Source organism: Phascolarctos cinereus, unplaced genomic scaffold, assembly GCF_003287225.1.
Source record: "Phascolarctos cinereus isolate Bilbo 61053 unplaced genomic scaffold, phaCin_HiC Scaffold_4;HRSCAF=312, whole genome shotgun sequence".
NCBI lineage: Eukaryota > Metazoa > Chordata > Mammalia > Diprotodontia > Phascolarctidae > Phascolarctos > Phascolarctos cinereus.
In genome coordinates, this window is record NW_027555847.1 from 555,683,473 (window position 1) to 555,700,313 (window position 16,841).

Sequence of the window (16,841 nt, forward strand, 5' to 3'; positions counted from 1 at the left end):
ATGACAGCCTGGATGACAGTGGTATATATGAGTGGTGAGGTGAGAGCTATGAGAGATGTGGAAGCAGAACCAACAATACTCAGCAACTGAATGGACATGTAGATTCGGAATGAGGAAAACTAAAAAGTCAAAGATGACAGCTATGAAAACGTGGGTGACTAGAAGGATGGTTGTGATCTCAACAATACTAGGGAAGATGAGTGGGGTTAGAGGGAAAAGATGTAATGTTATCTGTGAGCAGGATAACAATGTAGCCATGCCTATCCATCAAGTAAGAAGTAGTTCTATTCTCCAACTGCAGAATACAGAACACCTGCCATAACCATCAGGCAATTTAGGTGGCAGGAGATGAGGTAGAATTTTCTCAATTACTCCAGCACAGCTGCAGTGCATAGCAGTTAGTTTAGGGGCCAATACCTGACTCAGAAGGGTGGGAGGGAGATGTAAAGCTTGCACAGAAAAGGGAGGGGAAAGGTGAAGGACTGTTTGAGGGATAAAGGTAGGTGTGGCTGTGTTGGAGACAAGACTAACTATCAGAGCAAGGGTGCGATGAGAGTACCAATATGCTGGTAAATGTCCAAGAATCAGCTCTCTGAAAAGAAAAATGGACATATGACACACTTTTAAGTTTAATTTGAACTATTAACATTTTCTTCATCATTTTCTTAAGTCTAGATAATCAGTAAAACAAATCAAGTCCTGAAGTGAAGTGTTTGCTGAGTTCGAAGATAAAAATGTTCATGCTGAAACTGAACAATTGTAACCTGGCTCCAGCGCACTACTGTATTTCTACCTTGCAATTAGTTATTTAAACACCTCCTTAAGGACTGGTTGTGGACCTCTGGCAGGATGTCATGTTCCCCCCCATTTGGGAAACCATTAGCTAGCCTTCTAAAAGTATCAATCTGATTCAGGAGGCAGTTTGATGGACTCAATGGGTTCAGAGCAATGGCTTGTGAGATTCCTTAACCTCCGTACTTTGCCAGAGGCTATGTTCAAATTAACTTTATGGTAAAAAGAGAGAAAGAGAGAGAATCATGTAGCACAGAAGTACTAAATGATCCTGTGTTTCATTCTATCTCAGATCCTCCAAATGTTAGGTTAAGTTTTCACAAAAGCTCAGAATTTTGAAGGATGATAAAAGTCAATTAGGAAATATTTTAAATACAGTCAAATTGAAAATAACTTCATAGAAGTGTTCCTAATTTTTTTAAAAAACATACATACCTCACAAAAAAAAAAAGGGAAGATGGCTAGATAGTGAGTTTCTCTTTTCCCGCTGGTGCTATTATCTTGTCACTACATATGACACAAGTACTGGGTAGTCAAATTCAGGATACTTTTCTCCTACTTATTGTTAAAAAAAAGTTTATTATCATCAGGTTGGACATCTAAGTTTAAATTACCGTGGACAGGAAAAGTTCTGCTGTGTCAAAACATGAATACATAACACATGTTAATCACTGGTATAAATTTAAATTCTGAGAACTAAAAAGCCAAATGCTGCCAAGAACCCCTTAGTGTCCCTCTACCATTAGCCCACAGAAATGTACACACCAGTCACTGTAGACTGAACCCCTCTTTATGGAGACCACAAATATTTCAAAGACTGTTTGGACTGTAAGCTTCTATTTTGTTTTTCCTTTTGAAACAATGTTCTTTCAAAATTGCAGCAGAAAAAGTAAGTTCTTATTTTAAAATACAGCTACATTTTACTAAAAGGAATGAATGCTACCAGGTATATACACAATTCTGAAACATATTAAACTATGGTAAATAAATTATACACACACACACACACACACACACACACACACATACACACACACAGAGTAAATGTATGCTGTCAGCTCGTATCACCAAAATCCCATTCAAAAAAGCAAAAAACAAACTTTTTTTTTAAAGGGCAAGACAGCTTTAAAAAGGAACATGAGAAACTGAATTAAGTTTATATTACACCCCAAAAAGGTGAAAGACAGAAAGATTTCATATATACCAAAACAGTTAGAGCAATACTTTGTAATAGCAAAGAACTACAAACAAATATTCCCATTAAATAAGGAATGGCTAAACAAACTGTAAATGAATGTAATGAAATATTACTTTATTACAAGAAATGATAAATGTGAAGAATTCTGAGAAGCACAGGAAGACTTATATGAACAGATGCAGAAGGAAGCAGAAACCAGAAGTACATGATTACAACAATGTACGTGGGAAAGAAAAAAAATGTACTTTAACTAATTAAAATTAAATATAATCATTATGACTGCACTTGCACCTAAGAAGAGATGAAACAATGTACCTCCCTTCAATGGGAGAGATGAAGGACAACTATAGAATATTTCACAAACTGGCAAGACTCAGCTGATAGCAGTGCTGATTAGTTCTGGTGAGCTGCTTTTTCTTTCTTTTTTATTAAAAGGATGAAGGGAGAGGGACAGAATATATTAAGAAATTAAAATAATATGATAAATGCATATAATCTGTTGTATCAATAAAAACAGGTGATTTAGGTATATTTATAACAATCTTAGAAAATAACTAGCCCCTATTTACTTATTTAACATCAGCTAGGCTCTTGCTATACTTCTTGATTTTTGAGGTATCCAAATAGGTGGCCCATTACATAAAGTACTGTTGCCATAATTTCTTAGCCACAGACTCAGATGGTGACAGAACCTGAATTTAGATCATAAAAAAACAGAAAAAGGGCAATGAGTTACTGAGTACTTAACTAAAATATTATTTTTATAATCTTACTTTTCCTCCTAAAAGGAAGGGCCACTAAGGAGCAACTGACTAAATCACTGTTCATGGCTTAAATGTTCTTTATCCTTTACCCTTGAGAAGTTCCACTGTGAATGGACCATAGAAGCCTCCAGAGCTGCAAGAGCAATACTGTTTCCCAAAGACTGAAAAATAAGTTCAGAAACAGAAATAGACCCTTGAGCTTGAGGTTTCCTATCCCTAACTCTAAACACCGGCCAATTTCCTACTGTTGCTATTAACTTTTGTTCTCTATTATAGTTATTATCTAAAACCAATAGGAAATAAACTTTAAAGAGCACATCAAAAACAAACCCAAAGTATACCATTGACAATCCTGTCTCCTGAGATATTTGCTCATATATATTCATACACTTTCAGCTGAACAAAATTTCTTTAAAAAGTAAAGAAGTTAAGCCTTTTTATAATTTAACTTACTTTATTCCACTGACATGCATAATAGTTAAGACCATGGTTGCCTTTATAAAAAACAGAATAAAGAAATCCACCATCTCTGCCATAAACCTGTGTGCCAAGGATGGAATAGCATATTCTCTACCTGAAATAAGAAAAAAACAAGTTAAAATATTGATTATTAGATTAAATGGCTAATTTACTTAAGCACAGCTTAGCATACTAGCTAGGTTAGGAATAAGGAAAGTAATGGAGAAGAAAAATTATTACTTGAAAATTCCTGTAACTCATAATATTAATAAAATTAAGCTAGTACTTGTCATGCACCATTGTACTATATTATATTATATTATATAACCTGATGAATTTAAACTCCATATAAAATTCAAATATATGTAATTATTGTCTTTTATCACCTTAGTGATAAAGGGTATTACAGACATACCTCTTAACAATGTAATTAGAATACTTTATATTTCAACAACAACAACAAACTGAATGAGAGGCAGAATTCAATTGAGCTTATGCTTGAAAGAAACCATAATCGGATGACACACAGAGATGAAAAATCAACTGCACAAGTAAAGAGTAGAAGAGAAACTGCTAGACAACAGAAAGACTTGCAGGTTTGGTGGACTGTAAATATGAATCAATAGTAGTGACACAGGTCAGCCAAAAAGCTGACGCAAATCTTAGTCCACGTGAATAGAAATAAAGGGTCCAGAAGGAGGGAGACAACTGCCTGATCTGATCTAACCTGATCAAAACACATCTATAGGATTACTGTTCAGTTCAATTACATTTTTTTTAAAAAATTACATTTTAGAACATTTTAGAAAGGACAGCTGGAGCTCATCTAGGACTTGAAACCATGTTACTCAAGAATGAGTTGAAAGGATTGGGAATGTTTAGCTTTGGAAGGACAGGGAACAAGACAACCATATTCAAATACCTGAAATGCTGTCAGGTAGAAGAGGAATTAGCCTAATTCTGCTTGGTGTAAGAGAACAAAACAAAGAATGAAGAGGCACTTTTCAACTCAATGTAAGGGGGAAAAACTTTTTTAACAATGAGAATTGTTAAATAGGCTACCTCAGAAGTTAGGTGAATTAATTACTCATAATAACTCATCAAGGAGGTTTTAAAATAGAAGTTAGACAATTACTAATTTTTGGTGATGCTATAAGAGGTGATTCATGCTTCAGAAGTGGATTGAGTTAGATAACCTCAATGGAACAGTCCAGACATAAAAGCATAATTCCACAAAACTATGCACTTTATAGTAAAACCAAAGGGAAGCATATATGCAGATATTTAGGATCTCAAATTCTTATGTCCAACATTACCTCACAAGATTTGCATCAGTTATTAGATTTGCTAATCATATTGACAACCAGGCTGTATAGGAGATTAACTTGTTATTTTCCTGAATACTGACCAAGATAAAAACCAGAGTACAGCTGGTTCTTCTCCCACTTATAAGTAACAGTCTGTCATTAAAAACAAAAAAGCTAATCCTAATAAATCTGGAATGTTGAACTGAAATTCTTCTAAGTGGCATTAAAGATTAAATAGAACTTTCAGTCGAAATTCAATTTGTATCATATCTCATTAATTCATCTATGTGATACACATTTATTAAGAAACTGCATTATAGCATCAGCCTAGAACACTGAAAAAAAGGCAAGAAGACCTGGGTTCAAGTCCTACCTTTGACACACACTGACTTTATAACCATTTCAGTGGTGTAACCATCAACTTCTCAGTGCTCTAGCAACTCTCTGGAACTATAAGATACAGAGCAGATGTATGCATTGGTATATGCACTGGTAGAGAGAGTTACCTATATCAATGCAATCACAGGTGTAATTCTTTTTTCTTTCCTGTTCTACGTATTATGACCCCCTTCCCCAAACAAAACAAAACAAAAGATACACAACTTTCTTCTGTCAAGACAAGCAGACAGAAAAACAAAACTGTGAAGCTTATTTTTCTTTCAATAACAAACTCATTTTTTCTACTTCCAATATACCATTTTTTAAAAACAGGTTTCGCTATTGCTTCTTTACACAGTAGTAATTTCCCAATACGCCCTCCATTTTAACAAAGAACAGTTAAGCACTGTTATTTAACTGGAAATGATAAAACCAAAATGTCAGACATGTAGTTGATACCCCAAATAAAGGAAACAGCACCTAGTTGCCTCTGATGAATTCAAATCACCTGGCCCAGATGAACCATACTCTGAAAGAACTGGCAAATATGACTGCCAAGCTACTGTCTAGATATTTCAAAAATCATGGAAAATGGGAGAGGTACTACAAGATTGGAGGAGGGCAAATTCTGTCTTAATTTTCAAAAAAGGGATGAGAACAGAACCTATAAACTATAGGCCAACGAGCTTAATCTTGATTCCTGGAAAAATCCAAGATGAGATCATTAAAAACATGGTTAGTGAATACCTACAAAGGCAGAATTGGGGATTACAAAGTACCAGAATGGCTTTATCAATAACAGATTATGCCAGACTAGCTTCATTTTTTTTTTGATAGGTTTACTCAACTAGTAGATGAGAAGAATGCTGTGGATATAGTTTGCTTAGATTTTGGCAAAGCTTTTGATGATGGTCTCATACTACTTGCATGGAGAAGATGGAGAGATACAGATTAGACAATAAAATCAGGTAGATTCATTACTGGTTGGATATCCAGATATCTCCAGTGGAGTCTTTTGGTCAATAAACATTTATTTAAATGCTTATTATGTGCTAGGCAACGTGCTAAGCAAAGGGGAGCCAAAAAAGGGTAAAAAATAGTTCCTGCTCTCAAGGAGTTTACAAGTCTAATGGGGGAGACAACATGCAACCAATTATGTACAAACAAGCCATATACCAAATAAATTGAAAATAATAAAGAGTAATTAACACTAGAATTAGAAGGGATAGGGAAAGACTCTCTGTAGAAGGTAGGATTTTAGCTAGGATTTGAAGGAAGCCAGGAAAGCCAGAACATAAGGAAGAGAATATTTCATGCATGGGAAAGAGAGTGAAAATGCCTGGTGTCAAGGTGGTGGATTATCTTGTTCAGGGAATAACAAGTCACTGGACTGCAGAGTAAGTGATGAGGTGCAAGATAAAAGAAGATTGGAAAGGAGGGGTGAAGATTGGTTATTGAAAGTGCTCACTTTGGCAGCACATATACTAAAATTGGATACAGAGATAGAAGATTAGCATGACCCCTGCGCAAGGATGACACACAAATTTGTGAAGTGTTTCATATTTTTTACAAGTGTCTTTTTAGTGTGGCTTCATTTTAATATTGTACATACATTGTATTTTGTTTATGGTAATAAGTAACAAAAATGTAGACTTCAAAAAAGAAAAGATTGGTTATGAAATGCTTTGAATGCCAAACAGTATTTTATATTTAATCCTGGAGGTAAAGGGAGTCAGTGGACTTTATTTATTGAGAAGGGGTGAATATGCATGAGACATGGTCAAACCTGTGTTTTAGGAAGATCACTGTCAGCTGAGTGGAATACAGACTGGAATGGGGAGAGACTTGTGGCAGGCAGAACAATCAGCAGGCTGCTGCAATACTCCAGACATAAGCTGATAAGGGACTGCACCAAGTTGATAGCAGTGTCAGAGGAGAGAAGATATACAGATTCAGGAAAATAAAAATGACAGATCTTGGTAACAGTTTGGATTTGGGAGGGGGAAATGAAAAAGTGAAGAGTCAAAAATGATTACCTAGGTTGTGAGCCTGGGGAATGGAAGGATGGTGGTACGCTGGCCAGTAACAGGGAAATCTCAAAGAGGGGAGAGTTTAAGGGAAAAGATAATGAGCTCAGTCTTGGATATGGTGAGTTCAGGACATCCAATTTGAGATATCTAATCGGCAGTTACAAATGTGAGTCTGTGGGTGCCAAGTTTAGAGGAGGGCAAATGGAATAGTGAAGGGCCAGGTCATATAAGGATCTGTTGAAGGAACTGGGCATGTTTAGCCTGAAGAAGAGAAGACTCAAGGAGTTGTCCAGATAAAGCAGGCTTACATTTGCTCTGTTTGGCTCCAGAAGACAGAACAAGCAGCAATGGGGGGAGGGAGGGAAAGAAAAGGAAGAAGTTGAAAAGATGCAAGTTTTGGCTTGATGTCAGGAAGCACATCCTAATGATTATGGTTGTCCAAAAGTACAACAGGCTGCCTTGAGAGGTAGGTTTCCCCCTGCTTGGAGGTCATCTTCAAGCCCAAGTTGGACAGTTACTTGTTGGGTATGCTATAGCTGAGATTCCTCTAGTGTGTGGTTTGGTCTAGACTCTAGAGATTCACTGAGGTCCCTTCCAACTCCTAAAATTCTGAAAACTCTGACCAACAGAATCACTACTTCTGACAGTGTATACAACATTCTTAATTGAAGACTTGTACTTTTCTACAGAAAGGAGGGAAGGGTTTCTTTGTTCTGTCCTCAAGGACCAAGACTGTCACTGCATTAAATATCATTTCAGCTACCTTTTTGAGTCACTTTTGTTTACATTATTTATTGCAATTATCATGTATGGTATTCTCCTGGTTGTGCTTTTTTTTTTGCTCTGCTTCAGGTCAACATATATTTTTCCATGTTTCCCTGAAGTCCTCATATTCTTGATATTTATTACAGAGACCACTGTCATATTAGAGAGTTGGCCTCAGAGCCAGGAAGCTCTGGGTTCAAGTCCTGTCTCTGGAACATATTGGCAGGACAACTCATTTAACTGGGAATTCTAAGTTGCCAAGAAGGTACCAGCCTGCACTGGTAGCTTTTCTGGCAGCTTACTATACTAATGAAACCACAAGTTCTACTTCTATTTATAACCTTGTTTTTGCAGAGCAGTAATTGACCATTACATTATTTTACCATTTTGGTTTTTAAATGTTTTATCAATGCCATTCCTTTTCACACTACAATTATTTCCTGACACACTTCCCACTGAAAAGGAATCCTTTCCTCTAACAATAAAAATAGTTAATGAAGCTTAATAATTACAAGAAATTAGTACATAATCTCTTAGGTAGCAGTATAGAGTAAAATCACTCTCAAACTGATAAATTCATAGGCATATCTGCCCATGGTCACCTCAAGGTGGTTACCCTGAGTGATCATATATGAACCTCGGTCTTCTGACTCTGTCCCCGAACTGTTATCTACTTTACCATATTACCTCTGGTCCGGAATATAATACAAAACAATCCCCAAGGAGGGTTCGCGGAAAAGGTCGGGCGGCAAAAAGAGCTTCCCTAACGTGGAGTTTAATGGAGCAAAGGAGAAAGAGAACTGTGGTGCACATGCGTGAAGAAGACCAGAAACCTAGTCGTGCCCTTTGGAAATTGCAGCCTTATGTCCATCTTATGCCCACCTTAAGGAAGAAAATCGAGGTCCGAAAGGTGCAAGAATTCCTGCGCTTAAAAAAAAATACAGAAGCAATATTGGAATAAAAGCAGGAATCATTGCTTCCAAAAGAGCCCCACCCCCTTCACAGAGCCCCAGAGACAGACACACCCACCCGGCCGCCCGCCTCTAACCTGCAGGACGCCCGTTCTCGTTCTGCTGCCGGGGCGCGGTGACCCCTCCAGCCCTGGTCACAGGAGCTAATCTCGCCGATCCCTGCCAGCTGGGAGCCCGGGGCCCCGGGGAGGGGGCGGCGGCAGCTGCAGGAGGGGCGGCAGAGGTCGTAGACGCCGCCGCCGCAGCTGCAGCCGCGGGGTCGGCCCCGGGCGGGGCGGCCAGACAGTAGAAGGGGTTGTAGTAGCCCAGCGGGGCGAGCGGGGGCCCGGCCGCCGGGCCGTTGGCTGGGCTGCCGCTTCCCAGGGCGCAGGAAGGCGGCTGGGGCTGGGGCTGGGGCTGCGGTGGCGGCGGCGGCTGCGGCTGCGGCTGCAGCGGGGGGCTGCCGTAGGCGGGGAAAGCCAGGAGGCCGCTCTGCCAGGTCAGGTAGCCGCAGTACGACTGCCACAGCCACTCGTGCACCTGCCGGGAGTACTCGCGCGCCGTCGGCTTCTCCGCTTGCCCGCCGCCGGGGTCCACCTCGCCCTCGGGGGGCCCGGGCTCGCGCTCCGGACTCGCCTCGGAGGTGGAGGCAGAGGCAGCTGCGAGGTTCTTCGCCTCGGGCCTCCCCGGGGCCCGTGACTGGCCTTGCTGCTCGTCCCGGGGAGGGACGACGGCTGACGAGCTCGAAGTGGAGGCTTCGGAGTCGCGGCCCCCGCCTCGGTTCTCCCGCTTGCCGCGCTGCCTGGGAAGGCGGCCTTGGGCTTTTTCCGGCCCCTCCGCCATCGTCGCCACAGCCCCAGCCGCAGCTGAATCTGTCACTGAACCGTCTCCTTCCCGACTGACTCTTCCCAGCCCCGGGCCTGGCGCCGCCGCAGTCTCTGTCGTCAACAATCTGCAGCCGGAAGCGGAAACCCCGCCCCTTAAAAACGTCACCGCCCCCTTTCCAGCCGCAGGGTCCGAGTGGGCCTGCGGAGCTGCGGTCTTGGGGCTTTGCTGTGGCCTCTCGCTGCTGTCTTCATCCGAGAATTCCCAAGTCCGCCCTCTGGGGACTCAGCTTGGGCGATGCAGCCTCCGGAGCCCCCAGGCCAGGCTGCAGCTTTCCACAGCGCCGCAGAAAGCCCGAGACCTCTTTCCCTGCGGTTCAGCTCTATTTAAATTAGGGATGTCTGGGTGGAAAAAGGCCCCGGGAACCTTTTTAGGAGTCCCTCGATGCCCACAGATGTGGTCAAGCAGCCCACTTATCTACCCAGATATTGGGACTTAGAGAAGAAGGAGAGGGAGGCCAGATTTAAAAACCTTGTCTGAAGGAAGTGGGGCGTTCGCTACCAAGACCGAAACAATGGACTTCCTTCCCACCCTATGTAGAGGTGTCCTGGCTTAAACCTACCTAAACGCTGCCTCCGATCAGCAGGATCAATCTAAATTTGGAAGAAACTAGTGTTATACATAAATATCTTGAGAAAGGACAGCGAATGGCTTAGAATTTAATAGCAAGAGAAGTAGTTTTTTTGGGGGGGGGGTTCTCAGGAAGATGCGCTAAGCATGGTCAATAAATCGTAGTCAATAAACATTTATTAAGGGCCTGTTTGCCAGACACACTGTGCTTTCCGCAGCTGTGTGAGGTGTGAGGAAGTACCAAGGCAAATTGATCTAATAGATTGGTGAGTTTTCCCAATGATAATGGTCCTGGGATATAGTGGATAATTGAGAGAAGACCCAAAGACCCTAAGAGGACCCAAATGCAGCCAGGTACAGAATAAGCCATTGTGAAAGGGATTGGTTTGTTTGCTATTTTTGAAGCAGAGGTAAATGAGGAATAATGAGGTTGGGTGATGTGGCTTCAAAGGTATGTTACAGCATACAAATCCATCTACTCAAAAAAGCCTTTTTCTAAATAGTTATTATGAACTTAATCTCCAAGACTAATTAAGCACGCTTTTAAACTAAAGAATTTTTGACATAGGAATAACCACTTATCTACGCTGTTGACCTCTTTTAGTCATTGTCATCTGTTTGAACATACTCTTCTCAAAAGTATTATAAATATTATATTAGTTCTTCAGTCTTTTTTTTTTTGGTTGGGAAATGAGGGTTAAGTGACTTGCCCAGGGTCACCCAGTTAGTAAATGTTATGTGTCTGAGGCCGGATTTGAAATCAGGTCCTCCTGAATCCAGGGCCAGTGTTCTATCTAGTGTGCCACCTAGCTGCCCCCTCCTTCAGCCTTTCAAGCTTTGTGATTGGCACTCATTTCATTGCAATAAGCATTATTAATTCCTTGTTGGGTGCCAGGTACTGTGCTAGGTGCTAGTGATATAGTGACAAAAATGGAACGGTGCCTGTTCTCAAGGAGTTGCTTCTTCCATTAGGTGGAAAAAACAGATAAGTAGATACAAAATATATAATCAATGATGATCTTATCCACTCCCACAGTTTCCAGAAGTTCCCAAAGTGGCCGATATTGCCCCCCCACCCCGAACAATGGGGGAGGGGTGGTAGTAGCTTCTGGTACAATTGGGGGGTACTGAATAAAAATAAGGGGATAGTGGAAGCATAAGGAAAGAGAAGAGAATTTTGAAAAACCATTCATATATGTTTCATCTGTTGTGTAACAGAGTTAAAGTTGTAGTGATTACATTATTTTCCAAATAAACACACGAAATGCAAGTTATAGCCCATCAACGGCCAAGTCCCCAGACAGGTCTTACCAAGCAAGTATAGGCAGGCAAGCTTGTTGCACATTGTTGGGTAGTCTAGCATGCATCAGCATCTTGGTCAGTGTATTGATTGCGCTACTGATTTTTTTTTGGGGGGGGAGGTATTACTTTCCTTCACCTATTGTGCTCATTGTGTACATTGTGCAGTTGGTTCTGCCTTACTTAATTCTGCTGCAATTCTTATATATCTTCCCAAGTTTCTCTGAATACTAAATATTTACATTGTTTCATATACTACAATAATATATTAATACATCCATATGCCACAATTTATTCAGCCATTTCCAGTCAATGGGAAACTAACTTTTTTTTTCCAGTTTCTTGATACTGCAAAAAGTGCTGTTATAAATACTTTGGCAAATATAGGACATTTCCCTGCCTTTGACATCCTTATTTTCCAAAATGATTGTATGACTTTACAGTTATTGAATCCACCTTCTCAAAGCCTCTTCAACATTGATAATGTCTGGATTTTATTATATTTTCCAATTTGATAAAACCCTGATCTTTCTTTTGAGCTTCACACTCACTTTTGAGTACCTACAAGACAATTCCTCCTGGATGTCTAGCCAGCACTTCAAGTTCAAGTCTAAATCTGAACACACCAAATTTGTTCATCTTTTTTACTTCCTTGTCAATTGCATCACCATTACTTCATTCACTCATGTTTACAAACTCAGAACCATGTGTACTCTGTAAGTTACTGTCCACCTTATAGGTACTCAGTAAATATTTAGTCTTCCTTATCTTGGAAAAGCCTTTACTTAACCTTGCTATCTCTCATTTTCCTTCACTGCAGTATTATTTCTCTTCCTTTCAAACATGTGTTCCCCCAAAGAGCAACGAATATACCTGCCTTTATTCCCTTATCAGCTTCCTGCAATTAGACTTCTGAGAGCTCCAATATTTTCTTAATCCAACTCAGTGGTCTTTTCTCAGTCTTCATTCTTTTTCTTTTTCTTTTCTTTGCCGCACCTTGATCACTTCCATTAAATGTTCCATACCTTTGATTTCCATGACATGGTCCTTTCTTATAAATCATCCAACAAGAATTTATTAAATGCCCACTGTGTGCTGTCACTAGGAACACAATTATGAAAAATAAAAAAATACAAAACACTTTTCACACAAAGGTAGATCTAAATAATTGCAGAAATATTAATTGCTCATGGGTAAGCTGAGTCTATATAATAAAAATGACAATGCTACCAACATTAATTCATTTATTCAGTTACCATAACGAACTACCAAAGAATTAATTTATAGAGCTAAAAAAAATAATACAATTCACCTGGAAGAACAAAAGGTTAAGAATATGAAGGGAATCAATGGGAAGGAAGAGAGCCTGACAGTACCAGATTTCAAACTATACTACAAAGCCGTAATCATCAAAACAGTTTGGTACTGGGTAAGAAATAGAGAGGTTGATCAGTGGGACGATTAAGTATACAAAATAGAGAAGCAAATGAGCACTGTAACCTCGAATTTGATAAATTCCTCACCCCACCACCTGGTCTCCCAGCAATTGGGGCAAGAACTCACTATTTGACAAAAATGTTTGGGAAAACTGGAAGATGATCTGGCAGAAACTAAGCATAGACCAACATCTCACAGCATATACTAAGATGAGTTTGAAATGGGTACACGATTTAAACATAAAGGGTGATATATAAGCAAATTAGTGGAGCAGAGAAGAATCACCAGTCAGATCTATGGACAGTGAAGAGTTCATGACCCAATAAGAAATAGGTGGGTTCACTGGAGATAAAATGGATAATTTTGATTACATAAAATTAAAGTTTTTGCACAAACCAAACAGATGCACCTAAAATTAGAAGAAAACTGGGAAACTTAGGAAAATCTTTGCTGGAAGTTTCTCTGATAAAAATCTCATTTCTAAAATACGTGGGAACTGAGTCCAATCTATAAGAAGAAAAGGCACTCCCCAAATTAATAAATAATCAAAGGATAGCAGAAGAAATCAAAGCTATCAAGGGCCATATGAAAAAATTCTCAAAATCACTAATAATCAGAAAAATGCAAATTAAAACAACTAAGTACTAGCTTACACTCATCATTTGGACTAAGATGACCAAAAAAAAAAAAGGGAAAGAAGAGGAAAACAGGGACATCAATACAGTATTGGCAGAGTTGTAAATTAGTCCAACTATTCTGGAAAGCAATTTGGAACTATGCCCAAAAAGTTATTAAATTGTACATTGATCCTGCAGTAGGGGGCATCCTCCTGATTTATATTTTGCCATTGGACCCAAATGGCTCCTGAGGAGAAGGTGAGGCTGGTGGCCTTGCACAGCACCTCTGTTCCCCCCCCCCCCTTAAATCCAATTAACTTGCAAGGCATGGCATCATCTTCCAGATGTCATGGTCCTCTTAGAGAACAAAGGACAAACAGCAACAACGACCCTGCAGTACAATTACTAGGTCTATACTCCAAAGAGATCAAAGAGGAAAAGGACCTATCTGTACAAAGGTATTCATACTTTTTGTGGTGACAAAGAGTTGGAAATTGACATAATTAATTGGGGAATCAATTAGGTAATAGGTGATCAAGTTATGGTATATGATTGTGATGGAATACTGATATGTTAAAAATGATGAAGAGGATGATTTTAGAAAAATTCAGGAAGAGGAAGTGAGCAGAACTAGGATAATGACCAGAACAAGAGATAACAGAAATATTGTAAAAACAATCAACTTTGAAAGACTTAGTAACTCAGATTAATACAATTAACACCACAATGCCAAAGGATTCATAATGAAACATGCTAACCACCTCTAGATAGAGAACTGATAGATTCAGAGTATAGATTGAAATATCTTGAAAATTAATCTATCAGTCTCATTATTTCCTTTCACACAGACATTAAGCATATTTAAAAAACCCCCAAAAGATAAAGCTTACATACATATCTGTAATCATCTAGCCAAGCAAATGTCCACATTAGCTATGTCTGAAAATGTAAGTATCTTTTTCTATTTTAAGTTTATCATTTTTCTGTCAGTCGGTGAGCTACAATTTTCACTTTCATTCTTTTGGACTTGTGTCTTGTGTTGATCAGCATTTTAAAGTCTTTGAAAGTTGTTTTCTCTATAATTAATATCATTGTATAAGTTGTTCTCTATTTGCCCTCTTCACTCTGTATCATTTCATAAAGGACTTCTCACTTCCTTCTGATATTATCCATTTCATCATTTCTGACATCATTGTAATATGCCATTACATTCATGTACTACAATTTATTTAGTCATTCTCCAATAAGAGGATATTTTCTTGGTTTCCAATTTTTGGCTGCTACAAAAATAAATATTATAAATATTTTAATAAATCCTTTTCTTTCTTTGATTGGAAATATAAGACTAGTAGCAGTATAACTGGGTCCAAGTATGAACATTTTGGTAGCTTTCTGATCATATTTCCAAATTTGTTTCCATATTGGCCAGGCCAATTCATGGTTCCACCAATAGGACACTAATGGATCTGTTTTTACATAATCCCTCTAGCATTTGCTATCTTCCTCTTTTGTCATCTTTGCTAATCTAATAATGGTAAAGTGAAATCTCAAAGTTTGCATTTTCTGATTATTAATGATTCAGAGTATTTTATCATATGATCGTTGATAGCTCGGATTTCATTCTTTGAAAACTGCATGTTCATATCCTTTGACCATTTATCAATAGGGTAATGGCTCTTAGTTTTAGAAATCTGATTCAGTTTCTTATAGATCTTAGATATGTGACCTTTACTAGAGAAACCTGTTGCAAAGATTTCCCCCCCCCAGTGAACTGTTTCATTTCTAATTTTCACTACATTGTTGGTGAAAACAATTTTAGTTTATCTAATCAAAATTGTCTGTTTATTTCATGTGTGATCCTCTCTGTCGCTTGTTTAATTATGAACTCCTTCCCCATCTACATATCTAAAAGGTAATATCTTTGTTGCTCCTTTAATTTGTTTATGAAATGGATGACCTTTTACATCTAGGTCATGTATCCCTTTCAAACTTACCTTGGTATGGTGTGAGGTGTTGATATAAACCTAATCTCTACCAGGCTGCTGTCCAGGTTTTCCAGAAATTTTTGTTAAATAGTTAGTCCTTCCTCCAGTAAAAAGGGGTTAGGAGTTTATCAAACACTGTACTACTATGTTTGTTTGTTTTTATATGTTTTTTATTTAATGGGTTCCACTGATTGACATCTCTCTCTCTCTCTTTTTAAACCAGTACTGACAGACCCCCTTGCCCGGTTCCTTTCCACCTTTTTTTTTTTTTTGCTATTACCCTTGAGATTCTTTTGTTCCTCCTTTCAAGAAATATATTATTTTTTTCTAGCTCTATAAAATATTCTTTTGAGAGTTTGCTTTAGCACTGAAGACATAAATTAGTTTAAGTAATATTATCATTTTTATCATATTGGCTAATCCTACCAGTGAACAGTTAACATTTTTCCAATGATTTAGTTCTGTCTTTATTTTTGCAAAGAGTTTTATTATTAAATTCATATAGCCCCTGGGTGAATCTTGGTATATATACTGCCATGTATTTTAGCTAAGGGCATAAGGTATTGGAAGAGGAAGAAAAGGACTTAGGTAGAGAGTAATTATCATGGGAAATGAGGAGGTATGCAGAATCAATAATATAGGGAGTAGTGTGTTATGAGAGAACTAGTCAGTGTAATTAATTTCTGAATTAGTTTACACTTTTGTTTAGAAAGCCCGGTTACTTTATCAAGTAATATCTTTGTTTATATTCTTAAGTATAACTGAGTAATAATTTTTGGGGCCTTTTGGATAAACTTCAAACATGAATTCTCCTGTGTATTTATGAAAGCCTTTGGGTAAAGAATTCTAGGACAACTAACTACGCCTCAGACTGTTTGAGGTTGTCTCCATATTTGGCCCTACAAGCCAGGATTTTCATGACATAATAATGTAATTGTACTACAGAATTTATTTTGCTAGATTTATTGTAGCAGTAATAGTATGCAATAAGTTGGTATAAATGATCCCTTTATCCCTGTAGCATCTATACTCTGGCTCTAATTGTTCAGGGTATATTTTGCTTAGTGCTCTCAAGTACTTTGAAGGGTTGGGGTTGTCTCTTTTCTTTGTTATTAGCCTGACACCCCCCCCCCCAGCCATTGTTTTGCCATCATTTTTAGGGGTCCTGTAACTAGTACCCGAATTCTATCTAAACAACTGACACTGGGTAGCCTTTACAAAGGAATATTTACTTCACAGATATGGCAATAAGAAATGTGCAAACATTTTCCCTAATACCTCTTCCCTGATCTACCTTAGTCTAGAGGTATAGATTTAAAACTTAGCCTAGTTTCTACAAAGTAGAAATTACACCATGTTCACATACAGATGTGGCATACTGCTGGATGAACCTGTACCTCTGCTA

The 16,841-nt window shown here is 38.7% G+C and overlaps 1 protein-coding gene and 1 non-coding gene across 3 annotated transcripts in view; one reads left to right on the forward strand and one right to left on the reverse strand.

Annotated features, from left to right (window-relative positions):
- Positions 1–9,586, reverse strand: part of FAM8A1 (family with sequence similarity 8 member A1) — a 36,813-nt gene extending 27,227 nt beyond the window's left edge. For both annotated transcript variants that reach the window (XM_078153576.1, XM_020986808.2), the window contains exons 1-2: positions 8,742–9,586; positions 3,208–3,328 (exon numbers count right to left, since the gene is read on the reverse strand). In XM_078153576.1, coding sequence (XP_078009702.1) covers positions 3,208–3,328; positions 8,742–9,486 — 866 coding nt within the window. In that variant the 5' untranslated portion in view covers positions 9,487–9,586. The remainder of the gene's footprint in view (positions 1–3,207; positions 3,329–8,741) is intronic.
- LOC144457226 (U6 spliceosomal RNA) lies at positions 6,359–6,465 on the forward strand. The gene has a single exon (XR_013486552.1). It is a non-coding gene; the product is annotated as a U6 spliceosomal RNA (small nuclear RNA).
- Positions 9,587–16,841: the final 7,255 nt, after the last annotated feature.